The sequence below is a fragment of the Urocitellus parryii genome, chromosome 3 (assembly GCF_045843805.1).
Source record: "Urocitellus parryii isolate mUroPar1 chromosome 3, mUroPar1.hap1, whole genome shotgun sequence".
Lineage (NCBI taxonomy): Eukaryota > Metazoa > Chordata > Mammalia > Rodentia > Sciuridae > Urocitellus > Urocitellus parryii.
The window spans coordinates 157,269,498-157,287,184 of NC_135533.1; the positions used below are offsets into that span (position 1 = coordinate 157,269,498).

Below are 17,687 nucleotides of genomic sequence, written 5' to 3' on the forward strand. Positions count from 1 at the left end.
ACAGCACCCTGAAAATGGACATAGGCCTCAACAAAGACTGGGAGGTTTCGTGGTTCCAGGTGTTTAAGGAACTCTCTACTTAGTCTTTCACTGAGCAAGCAGACTTCAGTAGCCACATATAACAAAGAATAAATACTTTATAAAATTAGTTCAAATAAGTCACCAAACAGCAAAACAACAGAAAAATTCTAGAGAGGAAGGAGAATCTGATTTCCAGCATTATCACAATAACTCACATTATTTGAAAAGTTCAACTTATCACAAAAAATTATAAGATATGTAAAGAAACTAGAAATTGTGCCCTTTGTTCATTGCTGGAGGGAATGTACACCACTTTGTACACTGCTAAATGGTATAGCCACTTTGAAAAACCATCTGGTAGTTCCTCAAAAGGTTACAGTGACCATATGATCTGAATTCCTTTCCTAAGTAAATTCACAAGAGAAATAAAAACCAAATCCCTCAGAAAACTTTTACACAGATAGCCACAGCAGCACAGTTCATAATAGTTAAAAAACAGCAAATCACTGAGATATTCATTGTGGACAAGTAGATAAATAAAATGTGATCTACACATACACTGGAGTATCATTCAGGCTTAAAAAATAAAGGAAATTCTGACACATACTACAACATGGATGAGCCTTTGAAATAAGCCAGTCACAAAAAGACAAACTGTGTGAACCCACTTTTTTGTGTATCTAGAATACTCAAACTCATAGAGACAGAAAGGAGAATGGTGGCCATCAGGGGCTGGGGGAGAAAAGGACAGAGAACTGTTGTTTAATGGGTGCAGAGACTTTGTTTGGGATGATTAAAAAGTTCTGAAGATGGAAGTTGGTGACTGATGGTTGTGCAACTGTGTGAATGTACTAAAAGCCATTGAATTGTATTTATAAAAGGGTGAATTTATGATATTTGAATTTTATTTCAAATTTTTAAAAAATGGGGGAGGAGAAGAAAGATAAAAAAGGCTTAAATTTTCCATGCCCCAACATTCTGAGGTTAAAGAGAAAAGGAAGAGTCAACAATGAAGACTCAGAAGAAAGGTCACCAGGGCTGGATGTGTTGGCATGAACCTGCAGACCCAGCTATAAAGAAACTGAAGAGGAGGGTAACTTGAGCAGAGTAGTTCAGGGCCAGCCTGAGCAAAACAGTGAGACTCTATCACTTAAAAATAGAGAGGGAGGGAGGGAAGAAGAGAGGAAGAGAAAGAAAGGGAGGGGAGAGGGAGGAGAAAAGAATGAGGAGGAGGAAGAAGAAAAGGAGGAGGAGGGGAGAAAATGGAAGAGGAGGAGGAACACTAGTATGAAAGGAAAACAGGCTCAGTGATACCCAGGATCTAACTAAAGAGTGCAATAAGAATAATTCTGAGGATTCAGCAATAGAAGATATCTCTGGAGACTTCCAGTTTCAGCAGAATGGATTCGAGAGAGAACTGAAAAGGAAATAAAGATGTATGGAAGAAAACAAAGGGGTGAAAGCTTTGATGTGGGAAGCATGTGAGCCCAAGGACCATTAATTTGCTCAGGGGTGCAGGGGAAGCTGGGTTTTGGGGACACTCACATGTGTGGGGTACCTCGGCCGTCCTCCAGTAGCAATAACGATGTGGTCAGCTGAGAGCAGAGTCTGAGAATAAACCAAGAAAGCTGCAGATCAAACTGTATACTATGATCACCCAACAAAAGGCTCAAATGCCTGCTGGTACGGCAGGACAACAGTACCCTGCACTATAGTCCCCTACCAGTAGCTCAGAGTCACACAGAGCAGGGATCTGTCAAAAGTCTGTCAGACAGGAGACAACAGGAGGTTACAGGTGGAAGGGACAGGGTGATACTCCAACTCCAAGCACTTCACAATTTATAAGTACCCAGCAGGCATCTTATCTCCTCAAATCTCTATAAAATTCTGCAAAGAGGTTGTGATCACGCTCCCTGTCAGCCCGTTACCCTGAATAGCTGGGCAGCTTGACATGATGTGCATCCCATGCACAAACTGTTAAATAATTTTTTTTTGGCAGAGCTAGGGTTGGAACCCAGGATCCGACACATGCTAGGAAAGCACTCTACCACAGAGCTAAACTCCCAGCCCTATTAAATCATTTTGAAGAAGTGTGACCTCAAAGGAAGTCATTAGTTTAATTCCAGCAGTGCTTATTACTAGAACAATACTTAAGCTGAACAAGACTGGACCCCAGGTCCTCAGAATGCCTGGAGAGAATCATGAAGGACAAGGTGAGCATTTACCTCTTTCCCACTTTTTGCGATGCCACAAACAGTGTGCTCATTGATGAAGCTGGCTTTGATGTTAAAGTACTTGACTTTTCTGCAAAACAAAAATAAGGATTTTCAACATTTCCTCTGCAAATTAAAATTCAGTGATCAGATCATCGTATAGACTGCTAAAAGATAAGCTTTGGAACTGAGAATATACCTCAGAGATGGAGCACTTGTCTAGCATGTGTAAGGCCCCAGGATCCTTCCCAATACTGCAAAAAATAAAACAAACAAACAAAAAACTAACCCAAAAAATAAAAAGCAAAAAAGGCAAGGTCCAGCCCAGGATCTGGTACCTATGCTAAGGTGCTTGTCTGAACATGAGCAGAATACCATGCTGGGAAACATGAGGGTATGAAGGGCATCTTGCCAATTCTCTATGCTTCCCTGGTACATGGTGACCATAGGTGTCAAAGCAGGGACAAAAGTCAACTCAGAACTGTCCTGAAAACCCATGTTCAAGCCCTGGTAGGCAATGACAAGGGCCAGGCCTTAAGCCTAGGCATGTACCAACAAGAAACTAAGGTGCCTACCATGTAGGTGCCACCCTCTCTGCCTTTAGGACTTGGTGTTGCCTGAAGGAGGGGCTTAATGTGGTTGGTGGGGCCCAGCAGTGGTCAGGTGCATAATATGCAGCAATGATCCATGCAGCCAGGGCCAGTGTACACATCTGTAATCCCAGTATCCAGGAGGCTGAGGCAGAAGGATTGTGAGTTCAAGACTAGCCTGGGCAACTTAGTGAAATCCTGTATCAAAATAAAAAAATAAGGGGCTAGAGATATAGCTCAGTTGGTAGAGTGCTTGCCTCACATGCACAAGGCCCTGGGTTCAATCCCCAATACCACAATCAATCAATCAATGAAATAAAAATAAATTTAAAAAATGATTAGGAGTGTAGCTCAGTGGTAGAGTGCCCCTGGGTTCAATCCCCACTATAACCAACAAAAGAAAAAAGAAAAAAAGAAATGACCCACACTAATTATAAAGACCATACTATCTCAGGAGTTCTTAATAGTTTGGAGATGGGTTTGCCTCCTCATTGTGCATTATCTCCACCTCCAAGCTCTGTGCCTTTCTGGGCTATCTGAGCTATAGGAAGCTCCTGTACACATGCCCTTCACTTATCATAACAATAGGAAATAGCTGTGTGAAACAGAGGCACATAGCATTATTCATAATAATGAAAAACTGAAACAACCCAGGTCCCTGCTATTCTCCCTTTAGGGGTGGCTGTGAATTGGGCCTGCTTTGCACCTGCCTGGGAGCTGCCTGGGGCCAGAAGAAGGATGGCAGAGCCTACTACCTTCAGAAAACCAAACTTGGGAATATGGAGCTCCATATGAAAGACACAAAAAACTGTAACAAAAGGTGGCTTAGTTTTCTGGTAGGGCAACTGGCTGGTAAAGTCCAGGCAGTGGACAAGGGGGTCAGCTTCCTTGGTTCAGCTTCCCTGGCTTGAGTGGGAAGCTGCCCACTGTGGAGTCCCAGGAAGACCCCAGGCCTGAGGCCTCCCTGTCCCTGAATGACCTCTTTTCTCATCAGGCTCTGGCTATTTGGATACATGTCCCTCTTTAACTCTTCTGGGTTCTACTCAGTTCTGGGCCTCGAGGGCATCCCCCACTTCCCACAGCAGTTGCTCTGTCCACCCCTTGTCTGTGTTCCCACCCAGGAGCATGGACCCCTTGTCCTATCTTGGCTGTGCATTTAGAGCCTACCAGGGTTTACTCTGCACAATCAGTAAGAGCTTATCCAGGTATGAATAGAATTTGGGAAGGCCAGGAGGGGAGTTTTCCCACTGAGGGCCTCACTATATAGCCACTAAGGACTGTGGAAATCTCAGTACCTGTCCTGCAGTTGGACACGGTGCCCCCAGTTCAGGGACTTCACATGGTTTTGCACAGCTTCTGCCATTTTCCTCCTTTGAAACAGAAAACAAAATGTAAAAACCACAATAGAAGTGTTAACTATGGAATCTCAAACAGACTAGACTCAAATAGTACATTTATCTAAATATTAAGAAGTGGAAGTGTGTCTAAAGGAGTACAATGTGATGTCTTCCTCATGGGCATCATGACCTCTCACCAGAGTTTGGGGCTATGAATCTTTGAAATCAGGAAACAGAGGCTTTGGCCCACAACCATTCAAATGTAGTGGTTCTGCATCCAGGACATCATACCTGGCAGGCAACATCCTGCCTCAGTCACCTGTATGTGAGCTCTGAGCAGAACCATGTGCTACTGCCTCCATCAATCTTCTTCCCAAAAGAACTAAACCGAAGAGGCTTTATGTCCCCACATTGGCCTTTGGGGCTGGATCATTCTTGGTAGGCCTATTCCATGCACTCTAGGACATTTGGCAGCATCCCTGGGTTTTACTCAGGAAATGAAGCAAACCCTTCCCTGACCCAGGGAAAACCAAAGTGTCTCCAGAGATTGCCAAATATCTGGGGATTCAGGTTCAGAGCTACCCCTAGCTGAAAGCTCCTGTCCTATAGCTGCTCCCAGTGAGAGTTAGTGGGGAATAAATCTCTTCCTCTACTTAAGAGTAGCAGAAAAGAACTGGGAACTTCCCATAATGAGCTCCTTACCAGTCATGCCGGATGGGTTGAGCCACCTCCCAGCCATAGTGGTGGGCATCCTGGATCATGCCCCCAAGCAGTGCCGCCTGATGCATCAGCTTCTTGGGGATGCAGCCCACATTCACACAGGTGCCACCAAGGCCCCACTTGGTGCCTGCAATATTGGGAAGTGCACTTTTTTTTTTTTTTTTGTAGTGCCAAGAATCAAACCCAGAGCCTTTCACATGTTAGGCAAGTACTCTTTCACTACTTTCACTGGCCATATTCCCAGCCCTGGGAAAAATCACATTTGAATTCATATACATAGACGCACAGGAGGACTTCTGCTCTATGGTGTTTAGAATCCCTTTAAGTGGTCATTGTTCTGTAATTCAAACATGGCCCAGGTGAGCCCTACCATAGGAATATTCTCTCTGTAACTGTGTTCAGCACCATTTTAAACATGAGGATAAAGAATTTTTAAAATAAAGACAGTTTACATCTGAAATAGGACACTCTCCAGAGACAATAAACAGAAGGGGACAAATGATTTTGTATCAGTCACCTTCTATATATGAACTAGGTTCCATCTCCCAAACCCTTCCCTAGGACACAGGGTTCCTATCAGGGACCGCCTACCTTGGGGAGAGGGCTCCACATAGTCTACTACAGCCACCTTCCTTCCCAGTTGAGCAGCTGGAATGACAAAAGAACTGAAGATGAGCACAGCAGGAAAGGTGGCCAGGGGCTGGGGAACAGGGGCTACCAGGGGCCCATAAAACTGAAAAGAAGGTGGGGAAGGGCCTGGGCTAGCTTCTGCCTTCACAGTGGCCAAGCTGATAATGTTAGTGACTCTGTCCCATCTACCCTGGTATTCTGGCCAAGGCCACACTGCCTACTAGCTTTGCACCAACCTCCTGGCCTTCCTACTGTCCAATAAGCTGTGTTGCTCAAAGGAGGGAGCCCTTAGGCCTCTTCTCATACTGCAGCCTTCACACCCCCTACCAAGATGACATTGGGACCAATCCCCACTTGGCTCTTGCTCCTATTAGTTTCAGGACCAGATGTTCGGAATGAATTCAGTGCACACCTCAATTACATAGGGAGTTATCCCAGGAGCAGCCCACCTCCCTGGGAGAGGACCCCTAATCTCCATCTGTTCTGGGAAGCCCAGACTCTTCTCACTGGCTCACCTCTTTTCCAAATAGTGAGAATGAACATAACCTGGCCTCATCAGGGCATTTACTTGCCTCCCTCTCAGGTTGAAAAACATCAAAGTTTAGAAGTGAAACATTAAGTCCAAGGTTGATCATCTCCCAGAGAAGAAGGGGAGACCTAGAGTCTAAACAGATTCCCTGCCATGTAGCTACCAGTTGACCTCCCAGTCATTAGCAGGGGGTTGAGGGCCTCAATCCTCAGGTTTTGAGGCCAACTCTTGAACCATTAGTAGAGTTAATTAATTGCCAGGCATCCCTTTGATTTACCTTGGGAAGTACATTGGCAAACCCTGGGCCCTGGACTTGATTATCTCTGAGGGCATGCGGGCTTAAACTTCATGAACCCAAAAGTATTCAAAACATAAAAGAACACAAAAATTCATAGCTATTAGAAAGCAAGACTAGAACAAAGTTTTAGAAGGTTCTTTTTTTTTTCCCCTGCAGTACATGGGATTGAATCCAGGGCTTACACATGACAGGCAAGTGCTCTATCACGAAACTGTATTACCCAGCTTCCCCCAACTTTTTTTTTTTTTTGTGTGTGTGTGTGTGTGTATTTTATTTTATTTTATTTTTTTTTTGTGTGTATATTTTATCTAGAGAGTTGCTTGGGACCTAAGTTGCTGAGGCTGGCTTTGAATTTGGGATCCTCCTGTCTCAGCCTCCCAAGCTGCTGGGATTACAGGTGTGCATCACCATGTATGGCAAATCACAATCTCTTTTAAAAAATTTATTTTGAGATAGGGTCTCACCAAATAGCCCAGAGTGGCCTCAAACTTGTGATTCTCCTGCCTTAGCCTCCTGAGTAGATAGGTTTACAGTGTGTGCTACCACACCTGGCAGAAGAGTTCATCTTAAAAATCTACTTTCCTCAAGTGATTAATGATGATAATCCAGCTGGGTACAGGGGCATATGACAAGAGGGCTGCCAAGTTCAAGGTCATCCTGGGCAATTTAGCCAAAACTTGTCCAAAAAAAAAAAAAAAAAAAAAAGGATTCCCACACCTAAGTTAAAAGCTTGGGCTGATGGGAATCATTAAAATATCAATGTCAAACTCTCAAGTCTGACCACGGAGCAACAGTGGCCAAATTTAGCCTTCCACCTGAAACAACCAAAAATTCAGACAAAATATATGAAACAACAAATTATTAAGACACTGGACATTAGGCAACAAAGGATCCGAGATACAAGAAATGAACAAGGTGAAATTGACTATAGAGTTTCCTGGATCCAACATTGCAGGTAAGGCAGATCCAGTGAAAGAGAGGAAGGGCTGAGATTCTGAGATGTCCAGAGTTCATGGGACAGAAGAGAGGGAAGAGCCAGATCAGCACATGCACTTGAGGATCTGAGTCTGAACTACCAAAAGGATTAGAGCAGACAGCACTTGCACAGGGCAGGAAATAGTGCCCATTCCCAGAAGCCAGATAAAAAAAATATATACAATTCCTGGGATTATGCATAAGTTCTAAGGAAGGTCATGCTTCAGGAGTTGAGAATAATTAGTCCTCACCTAACAAATACTAGGCAGAAGGATCAAACCCTTTCTTAATAAGTTACCTGCATCCAGAATAAACCTTAATAATATTTCTAGAAATATGAAAATGTCCAGAACCCAACAAGGTGAATTCAAGATGTTTGGCATTCAACCAAAAATTACTAGGCAAACAAAGAAGCAAGAAAATACATACAACACATAAAGATGGAAATAGTCAATGGAAACCAAGAACTGACTTAAATGTCAAAGGACCAGTAAGACACTCATAACTATTCCATATGTTCAAACAATTAAGGAGGAACATGGAAGATACAAGGACCTAAGTTAATTTATAGAGATAAAAACTATAATATAAAAGATGAAAAATACAATGAATGGTATTAATGACAGATTTAGACACTGCAAAATTTATTATTAGTGAATTTGAAAACAAGAATAGAAATTTACAAAATAAAACACAGAGATAATAAGAATTTTTTTTATTTGTTTGTTTTAATGAAAAGAAGCCTAATATACATGTAATTAAAATCTCCAACAGTGAGGGGGTGGGGATGGAAAAAATATTTGAGAAAATGATTATAAAATTTCACAGGTTAATGAAAACTATAAACCCATAGACCCCAAAAGCTCAACAAACTCTAGGAAAAAAAAAAAACAATAAGAAAACTAATCAAGGTACACCAAAATTTAAAGCCATTCCTAGAGGACTGGGGATGTAGCTCAGTGATAGTGCTTGCCTAGCATGCACAAGGCTCTGGATTCAATACCCAGTACCACAAATAAAGCAACAATAATAACAAACAACACTGCTCAAAAACAATGAAGAAAGAAAATTCAAAAAGCAGTCAGAGAAAAAAAGATATACTACTGAGCAACAAAGATAAAGATGGCAGCACACATTTTGTCACCAGAAACCAAGCCAGAGAACCTGCCAAGATTCCGACTGACTGGAATTGAGTGCCTTCCCAACTAAGAAATAAAAGGAAAAATGAATTTAATTGCAGTTAGGTTAAAATGAGGAAAAGCAGCTAATCGATCTCTGCTGGTCTTACAGAAGTGGTCCCATAGAAGCAATTACAATTTATAAAATCATAAACCAGAAAATATACACATGTAGATTTAGCTAGGTTGTGCTAACAAGAACTTTGTTACAATTTTAGTTTCCTTGGTGACAGCTCCAGGGCAGAGGGTAATTTCTCCAGTTTACATTCTTAGCATGAAGAAACTCTGGATGCAGAAAATCAGTCACCAGGAAGTTGGGAAGCAAAAAGTACTTTGGGGCTTTTAATTTCAAAGAGACTTTGTTATAATTTCTCACTGGAAATAGTACAAGTGAAAAGAGAAAGGGGCAAAATCTTTAAAATACTAAAGAAAAAAAACTGTCTACTTGAATTCTATTCCCCAAGAAAATGTCTTTTAAAAATTAAAGGCAAACTGGGAGTGGTAATGGGACACATCTATAATCCCAGCCACTCGGGAGGCTGAGGCAAGATCAAGTTGAGGTTAGTCTCAGCAACTTAGTGAGGCCCTGTTTCAAAATAAAAATAAAAAGGACTGGAGATGTACCTCACTGGTAGAACACTTGCTTAGCATGTGCAAGGCCCTGGGTTCAATTCCCTGTACTGGGGAAAAAAAAAAAAAAGCTAAAAGAACCTATTACCACTAGAACCATGTTGTGAGAATTGTTCAAGGACATCTTCAAGGTAGAAGAAAAATGAAGGGCTTGGTGGTAGACACCAGTAATACCAGCTACCCAGGATGCTACAGTAGGAGGATTGCAATTTGAGGCCAGCCTTGGCAACTTAGCAAGATCTTGTCTCAAAATAAAAATAAATAAACTTATTAAAACAGCTGGGGATATAACTCAGTGGTAGTGCCCCTGGGTTCAATCTCTAGTACTGAGAAAAAAAAAGGGTAGAAGAAAAATGATAATAGGTAAAAAATGTCTCTACACAAAGAAATAAAGAACACTGGAAATGGGAAATACATGGGTAAGTATGTAAGATTTTTCTCTTATTATCTTACTTATCAAACTTTCGCAGTGTTAAGGATTGAACCCAGGGTCTTCTATGTTAAGGAAGTGTTCCTTCTTCCTTCATTCCTCGCTATAACTCAGACCCCTTAGTTTGGTTCCTGTTTGTTCTGTGTTTCCAGAATTTCTAAGAAACATAGGCTAACTCTTAAATTCTGGAGAACAGTTAGAAATGCTTTGAAAGTAGGGCTCGTTGGTCAAATTAATGGCTTAGATAAACTCAGAAGATACCAGAAATGGTTTTGAATGTATAAAAACTTGAACCTGTAAGAGTATTCACAGCCACAATTAAAAAGGCAAGTAATCAGGGCTGAGGGTGTAGCTCAATGGGAGAGCACTTGCCTAGCATGTGTGAGGCAGTGGGTTCGATCCTCAGCAATGCATAAAAATGAATAAATAAAATAAAGGTATTGTGTCCATTTACAACCCCAAAATAAATAAAGGCAATTTATCAAAAATTTTCTTGGTTACATCTGGAGTCTACAGATCCAGACAGAGAAGAAAAACTTGGAGATATGAGTATATGTATTGTGTGTGTGTGTGTATGTGGGGGGGGGGGTGAAACAATTCATTTTAAAAAACAGGCAAAGATTTTGAATAGACATTCCTCAAAAAAATTTCTAATAAGCACAAGAAAAGATGCTCAATAATGCTAATTATTAGAGAAATGTAAATCAACCACAATGAAATACCATTCATACCTACTTAAGATGACAGATAACAAAGAATTAGTGAGGATATGGAGAAGATGGAACCTTCTTGATGATGGCATTGTAAATGATACCAGTCACTTTGGAAGACAGACAATTCCTCAAAAGATTAAACATAGAGTTCTCATATGACCTAGATGTTACTATTATGACTCCACTCCTAGGTAAATACCAAAGAGAAACAGAAACATATGTCCCACAAAAACTTACATATAGGGACTGGGGCTCTAGCTCAGTGGTAGAACGCTTGCCTTCCACGTGTGAGGCACTGGGTTCGATTCTCAGCACCACATACAAATAAATAGAGATATTGTGTCTATCTACGACTAAAAAAAAATTTTAAAAAGAAACCAACATATAGATGTTCACAGCAGCATTGCTCATAATAGCTGAAAAGTGGGTTTAAACGATTCAATGTCAGTCACCTAACAAATGTATAGACAAAATATGATCTATCTGTACAATGGAATATTAACCACCACAAGAAGGATCCAAAAGCTGTATCATGGATGAACACAGAAGACAACATGCTAAGAAAAAGAAACAATGACAAAAGACCATGTATGATCCCATTCCAAAACAGGCAAATCCACAAAGAGACAGGAAGTAGCTGAGTGAGGGTGCCAGGAGCAAGGAGAAGAGGGAATGTACTAATGGGTACAGAGTATTTCAGGGTAGGGAGATGAAAATGTTCTAAAGTTGATTGTGGTGCTAGTTGAACAATTCTGCAAATATAGTAAAAATAAAAAAAACACTGAATAATGTACACAGAATGAATAAATCACATGGTATGTGACATATTTCAAAACTGTTATATAAAAAAGGGGTAAGTCCAGCAAAAGATGTGAAAGATCTGTATAGTGAAAACTGCAAAATACTGCTGAGAGAAATGAAAAAAAAATATCTAGATTAGAGATATATCATGACTCAATTCGTCCAATTTTAGGCATTTACCCAAGAGAATTTTAAACATACATCCCCAGAAACATACATACAAATGTTTACAGCAGCACCATATGCAATAGCCAAAACCAACAAACAAAAACAAAAATGACCATCTGCAGGTGATCAAATTCCTGCAGGTGGTATACTGTTCACCAATAAACAAGAACAAACTGTACATACATGTAGCAACAGGGATGAGTCTCAAAATAAAGATGCAAAATGAAAGAAGTCAGAAGAGTAAGAGCATATATAACTTGATTCCATCTATATAAAACTTTAGAAAATGCAAACTAGGCCAGGTACAGTGTCTCAGCTCTGGAGGCTGAGGCAGGAGGATCGTGAATTCAAAGCCAGCCTCAGCAAAAGCAAGGCACTAAGCAACTCAGTGAGACCCTGTCTCTAAATAAAATACAAAATAGGGCTGGGAATGTGGCTCATCAGTCCAGTGTCCCTGAATTTAATCTCCGGTACCAAAAAAAAAAAAAAAAAAAAAAAAAAAAAAAGAAAAGCAAGAAGAGAGGAGGCAGGAAGGGATCACCAATTAGACTGTAAGGTTCCTATAGCAGTTCAATGAGTCCCAGTGAACTGCACTACTAGATTATCAGTGAACCGAAAGGTAAGGTCTCTGGATGTATCATCCACCATGTCTTTACTGAGCACCTACTGAGTACCAGACCTAGGTCCAGACATGATTTGCAGAGGCAACTGTGGTCTCTTTAAGAAGGCAAAGCACTAAGAACAAGGATAGAGGAGCTAGTGACAGGGATTATACAGTGGGAGTGTGCAGTTCTAAGTATAGCTATCTCAGCAAAGACTGAAGAGAGATGAGTGAGACCCCCAGCTAACCTGGTGGGCAAACAACAGACCAACAAATCAAGCTGCCAGGGCAAGAAGGACATAAGCACTTCTGGAAGGATGTGCAGAACAGTAAGGAGGTAGGGCAGTGGGGGTGGGTAGCTGCTGAAATTGGATGGATGAGGTCAGATCCTGTGAGGCCCAAGGACCTCCACTTTGAGCAAAGACTGTGCTCAGACTTCAAGTACTGCTGTGACTGCCATGAGTGGCAGACACCACACTATTCCATGGTGGGAAGCAGGGCATAACTAGGAGGTTGCTTGGGTGACCAAGCAGGTAAGCTGTACTCTACTTGTGGATACTGAGGCCCACGTCCACAATGCCACCTCTCCAGGGACATACATACCTTCTTTGGCACAAGCCAAGCCACCAGATCCCCCACCAATCACCAGGAGATCATAGTTCTGTTGTCCTGCTGAGGAAAGAATGAGGTGAGAAGTAAAGAAACCAGAACCAGAAGAGCCCCTGTGATTTCCAAAGGGCAAAAAGCTCTGTTTAAACATGGTGCAGCATTTATTTTATCAGGATGGGAGATTCCATATTAGGATGGAAAATTCCATCCTGTGGCAGTTTGGGCTGAAAACACATCAGCATCATGAATCAGAGCAGAAAGTGACTCCATACATGTCTTCCACACAAAGCCAGAATCTAAGCAAAGTGAGGCAAAGTTGGCAGCAGGTGTGCATGAACAGCTTTGCAGACCATTCTCCCTACCACACTACCACACACACCCTGGCAGCACTTCTCAGAATTTAACCTTCAGTGTTCTGAACCAGACAGAACTAAAATATTTTCTGTGAGTTCATGTTCGTTCCAGTTGTAAAGGTGATCCTTTGTTAGAAGTTAGCAAGAAGAAAAAGTATAGCCCCCGCCACATGGAAGTCGGTGACAAAAAAGGTGTTTCAGTGTGCCAGAATACAAAGTATAGGAGGGAAAGGACCCTGGACACCAGTAGAGCTGCCTGGGCTCAGGCTTCCTCCCTGGGATCCCTTTTGGAAGCTCACACCATAGCTTACTCACAGCTCAGAGGGCTGCTCAGAGCCTTTCTGACCAGTCTGCTGTCCCACCCCTCCACTCTGCAAGCTGCTGTATGAAAGGCAGGCAAGTAACAGGTCATGGGTGAAGATGAAGGAAGGAGAGGGGAGAGTGCTTTAACCTGGGCCTGAAGTTGGGGATACCCAGCACCAGGCATCAGGCCACTCCATCGAGGAAGGAATAACAGAAAAGTATCAGGGTTAGGGCATGGTGAGGACTGGTACCAGGCCAGGATATAAACAAATAGTGCCTTCAGTACCTCTACAGACATGAGCCTGCCTGAAATGCCATCCTCTGGAGTTGGCCACTGTTTCCAAGTAAGGCCCAGGGGTCCCATGACCAAAGTGCCTGCCATCCAAGGCTGAGGCATCTTCCCCTACCAGCATCAAAATCTAGCATCTGTGGGGGAAAAGCTGTGTCTGTCTTTGCAGCCACCAGCCTTCTTGGTCTGGCAAAGATGAAATGCAGGGGCTTCCTTGCCCCTCAGGGTCTCTGGCTGTGCAAACAGGGCCTGTACTCTTATAGGAACACAGAACTGAAGGAGGCCTATGGCTTGCAACTGGCCTGCCGCACAACTAGACCCACTCAAGGTCCTGTCCAGCAGCCATTATTTGAACGAATGAACACAAAGGAGTCACAGCTAACTCAAGCAGCCTTATAAAGCACACCCAATTCCATGTTCAATTCAAGGACTCTGAAAAAGCCTGACAAGCTGTAAATTATTCTGATGGTTTTAATATGAGCCAAAAGAACTAAGGACAACTGGTCGTAGAAGGGAAGACTGCCACAGAGCTCCAGGAATCACAAAAATATGGGTCAGGGCCTCTCTCCTCTCCTGCTACTAGGGATGGGGTGGGAGCAGGGCAGAGGCTCAAGGGATTGAGGGTGGGAGAAGCAAAGCTTCATCCTGGAGAGTCCTACCTTCCATTGCAAATACTTGTCCTTCCTGTAACCAGAGCGGGTTGTCCAGAGTTGTCCTGCCCCAAAGCCCTCTGCCTGCCCTCTGCCTGCCTGCTATCAGCCAGCAAACAGGACTGGCTGCTTGTGAATTGTGGACTTATCTTGGGCCCTTTGCTATCTCCCTGTGCATACCTAGGAGTACTCTCAGCCTGATTAATACTTGGAAAAAGGTCCTGCAGTAGAGCAGTTTGCAAGTGCAAGATATCTCCAAGTATTTGGGAGGCTCTGAGTAGCCTGTTGAGAGCAAGCACTCCAAAGGTGGATGAGGTGGGACTGGGCATAGCAGGTATTACTTGATGGGAAAACTAACATCCTGGCCTTCATCCACTTGAGCGGGTCACAACCTCCCTGCCCACAGGGCTTGGCACCAGAACCTGTCTTTGCCTCATCTCTACCTTCTTACCATATTATTCTTTAATTTTCTGACCCTTTCTGGATCCAGTGCCTGGTACAGGGCCAGCAAAGAACAGGAGCCCAGTGAGTATGGCAAAGACCAAATGAGTGGTGCAAAGTTCTAACAAGGGTAAGAAGATCTGCAAAATGGTTGTGTACCTGAAGGTGGGCTGGCCACCCCTAAGGGAGTCACCTCCAGGAGGAGATTCCTGTAAAACTATTCTTCCTGCTTCAAGCTCTTTTCTGTTAGCAGGTGTTAGGGTGACAGATGACTCCAGCAGTGCTGTCATTCTAGTTCTCATTCAGGAGTTATATCAGTTATAATAGCTGATATAACTCAAAAGGGAAGATGTTTCTTCTCTGAAAGGAGAAGCTGTCAGGCTGAAATGGAGGAGACTCAAAATTGGACTCTGGAATCATCGTTAAGGGGGTTGGCACCTTCTCCAGGGCCTAGATTATGACTCCAGAAAGTCCTGGGGTCTTCCACTTACTGCCAGCACTCCCTGGGTTCCAGAACAGAATCCTCAGGGCAGCAGTGCCTCCTGCCCAGCTAAAAATGAAATGCCTGGCCCCAAGGCCACAGTTACCCACCAGCCTAAAGGCCCTGGATGTGTGACCACAAGCACTGCTCCTGTTAATGCGCTAATGGATCTTTTAATGCCACTAAACAGGGTAATAGCTTCACTGATATGGGTGCATTTAATCCATATAAATGTTCCTACCTGACATATGCAACAAGGAGGCTCCAAAAGATAGCCCTTTCCAAAGTCTCAGGGTTAGCAAAGGTAACCAATAAGAGCAGACTTAGGTTCCTCTAGGTTTTCACTTCAGGACATGGTGACTACCTCCTGGGGCTCTGTAGGGCCACCTTCAGCTCCAAGGCATCCCAAGGTTCCAACATTAACAGCTCTGCCCATTCATATATGCAGTCAGCAGCAATCCCTTCTGAATCAACTGCTGGCTGAGTGCCAGCCACTCTGTTTCCCAGGCAGCCATTTTTGTGAAGATGCCATGGTGTGTCCTTACTCACAGCCCTCCATACTCACTTCCATGGGGGAGAGTTGAGCTCTGTCACTAGAGTCCAGGGAATAGCGCTGGGGCAATGGTGGTGGGGTGGTTACTGTGCAGGTTCATGCATGGGACTGGCCTCACCATCCCAGATGTGGTGGCACTGTTGCCAGTTCTGTAGTGTGAACTGTTCTGAGAGACTTGCCCATCCTCTGCACACAGATTATTTAGTGTGGTGATGAGTTCTTTGAAGTCTATATCAAATTGTCTGACTTTAGCCTGCAGTGCTTTTTCAGCTTGGATGGGGCAGGACAGCTGCAAGATAACTTGAGTCCTAATAAGGATCCAGACTTCTGGCCACTTAAAGTTAATGATTATTGTCCTAATTTGGTCAATGAGGCTCAGTCCTTCCCTAACATAGATTCCCATGTGCATTGGGTCCCCAGAACCCATTGGTCTTAGCTTCCCCTCATTCATTCCCTACCATAGCCAGTGGTTTGATGTGGAGGTGCTCATCGTGTGGCCCGTGGGGTGCCAGATGACCCCAAGAGTGGGGACATCATCCTAGTCAGAACTACAGTTAATTTTGAGCTGGGGTGGCGGCGAGTGGGGGTGGGGAGAGACAGCTTCTGGAGGTTGCAGGTACAGCCAGTACTGGATGATCTCTGCAAGCCCACCAACCTGTTTCCCCATCTGAGGAGGCTACCTGGCTAGAAGCAGGTCTGACTCCTATTCTGTGCTACTCCCAGTCGTGCGCCAACACCCCTACTGAACAATCTCGGTACGGATACCCCGTCCTCCAACCCGGGAGTACTCTCCTATGGATACATGCCCTATCCACGGTCAGCACGGGCACGCCCGCCCCCACAAGGACACCCCCCCCACGTCGACACCTACGCACTACACCGTGTACCAGGCCACGCGGACACCCCCACGTGGGCACCCCCGCCCCCAGCCGCAGGGATTCGGTCGCTCCCTAGGTCGCCCACCCTACCTGCCACGCCCCGAGCCGCACCCCGCACCCCTCCCGCCAAGGCCTGCGTCCGCCACCGGAAGCGCCGGCCCGGGCCCCGCAGAGCCGCCGCCATTGCCGCCGCCATCGCCGCCATCGTGTCGGGACCTCTCAGTTGCCGGGGCTGCCCTCCGCGCTGCCTGCGCCCAGTGCGTCCGGCAGTCCAGGGAGCGCGGCCTTGAGCGAGGTGAGTAAGCTGGTGAGCCTAGGGATGGGCTCATGGGTGGGGTATTTGGCCGGCGGTGAAGGGGTCGGAGAGTCTCCGGACCTGGGTTGGTGATTCCAACCTGAGCTGGGGAATTTGAGTGTAGGAATCTGCCCTTGGGCGTGGGTCTGCGGACCTGGGTTGGAAGATGTATTTAAAGTGGGGAGTTTTGGAAGGATGAGGAATTTGGATAGCCGTTAGGGGTTCTGATCTTCTGTGAAGGTCTCTGGACAGGGTCTGGGCACCAGACTCTGTGTGTGTGTGTGTGTGTGTGTGTGTGTGTGTAGTGGGGAGGTGGTTATTTGAAGATCTGTGCTGGAGTTGGCCTCGAGACAGGGGTAGGAAATCTGTTCTTCTACCACGGGTGGGGATCAAGACTTACAGACTGAAAGGGCAGGCCTATCCCAGGAGCATGGCTTGACCTGGTGAGGATGTGGCAAAGCCAGGACCCTACCCATTGGAGGATCCCACTTGGTCCTTAGATAAGGATCAGACTCTCAGATCAGAGAGTTTTAGGGACCCAGGAAGAGTACAATGATCTTCACAATAGGTTCCCCCTTGGAGTCCTTGGGGAACACTCCACTAAATGGCCTTTCCATGCAAGTGAGTGGCTTCCTGACCTGGAAGGGGGACCCATCAGAGTCCAGAACCCCCCAAGGCTGAGCTGTGTGTTATTGCAGGAGGCTCGCCACACCTGCCTTGCTAGCAGATCAGCATTTCAGATTTTTCCAGCCAGAGATTTTGGTGCCCTACTGCATTTGTTAAATATGGTTCTCCATGCCTCAGTACTTGCTGCTTCCTGGAGGGACTCTGGGGGACTCTGCAAGGCTCAATGAGGAGGACAGCATATCACAGAGAAATACAACTCGACACTAGTTGATGTGGCAAAAACAAATTTTACTCAGGAACTAGTAATAGCAGGAGAAAGAGTTGAGCTCCATTCTGATTTGTGCAGAGGTGACTGAGTGTTTCACAGGGGTATG

At 44.5% G+C, this 17,687-nt stretch overlaps 2 protein-coding genes across 8 annotated transcripts in view; one reads left to right on the plus strand and one right to left on the minus strand.

Moving 5' to 3' along the window:
- Txnrd2 (thioredoxin reductase 2) overlaps positions 1–16,596 on the minus strand; it is a 57,323-nt gene extending 40,727 nt beyond the window's left edge. For 3 of the 5 annotated variants that reach the window (XM_026401646.2, XM_026401645.2, XM_026401643.2), the window contains exons 1-7: positions 16,482–16,596; positions 12,438–12,506; positions 5,473–5,529; positions 4,864–5,008; positions 4,120–4,194; positions 2,247–2,325; positions 1,567–1,629 (exon numbers count right to left, since the gene is read on the minus strand). In XM_026401646.2, coding sequence (XP_026257431.1) covers positions 1,567–1,629; positions 2,247–2,325; positions 4,120–4,194; positions 4,864–5,008; positions 5,473–5,529; positions 12,438–12,506; positions 16,482–16,596 — 603 coding nt within the window. The remainder of the gene's footprint in view (positions 1–1,566; positions 1,630–2,246; positions 2,326–4,119; positions 4,195–4,863; positions 5,009–5,472; positions 5,530–12,437; positions 12,507–16,481) is intronic. The other 2 variants (XM_026401647.2, XM_026401644.2) reach the window with 1 other exon arrangement.
- Positions 16,597–16,602: 6 nt separating this feature from the next.
- Positions 16,603–17,687, plus strand: part of Comt (catechol-O-methyltransferase) — a 34,406-nt gene continuing 33,321 nt past the window's right edge. Inside the window, exon 1 of one of the 3 annotated variants that reach the window (XM_026401651.2) lies at positions 16,603–16,686. The gene's annotated coding sequence lies outside the window, so the exon portion shown is untranslated. The remainder of the gene's footprint in view (positions 16,687–17,687) is intronic. The other 2 variants (XM_077796180.1, XM_026401648.2) reach the window with 2 other exon arrangements.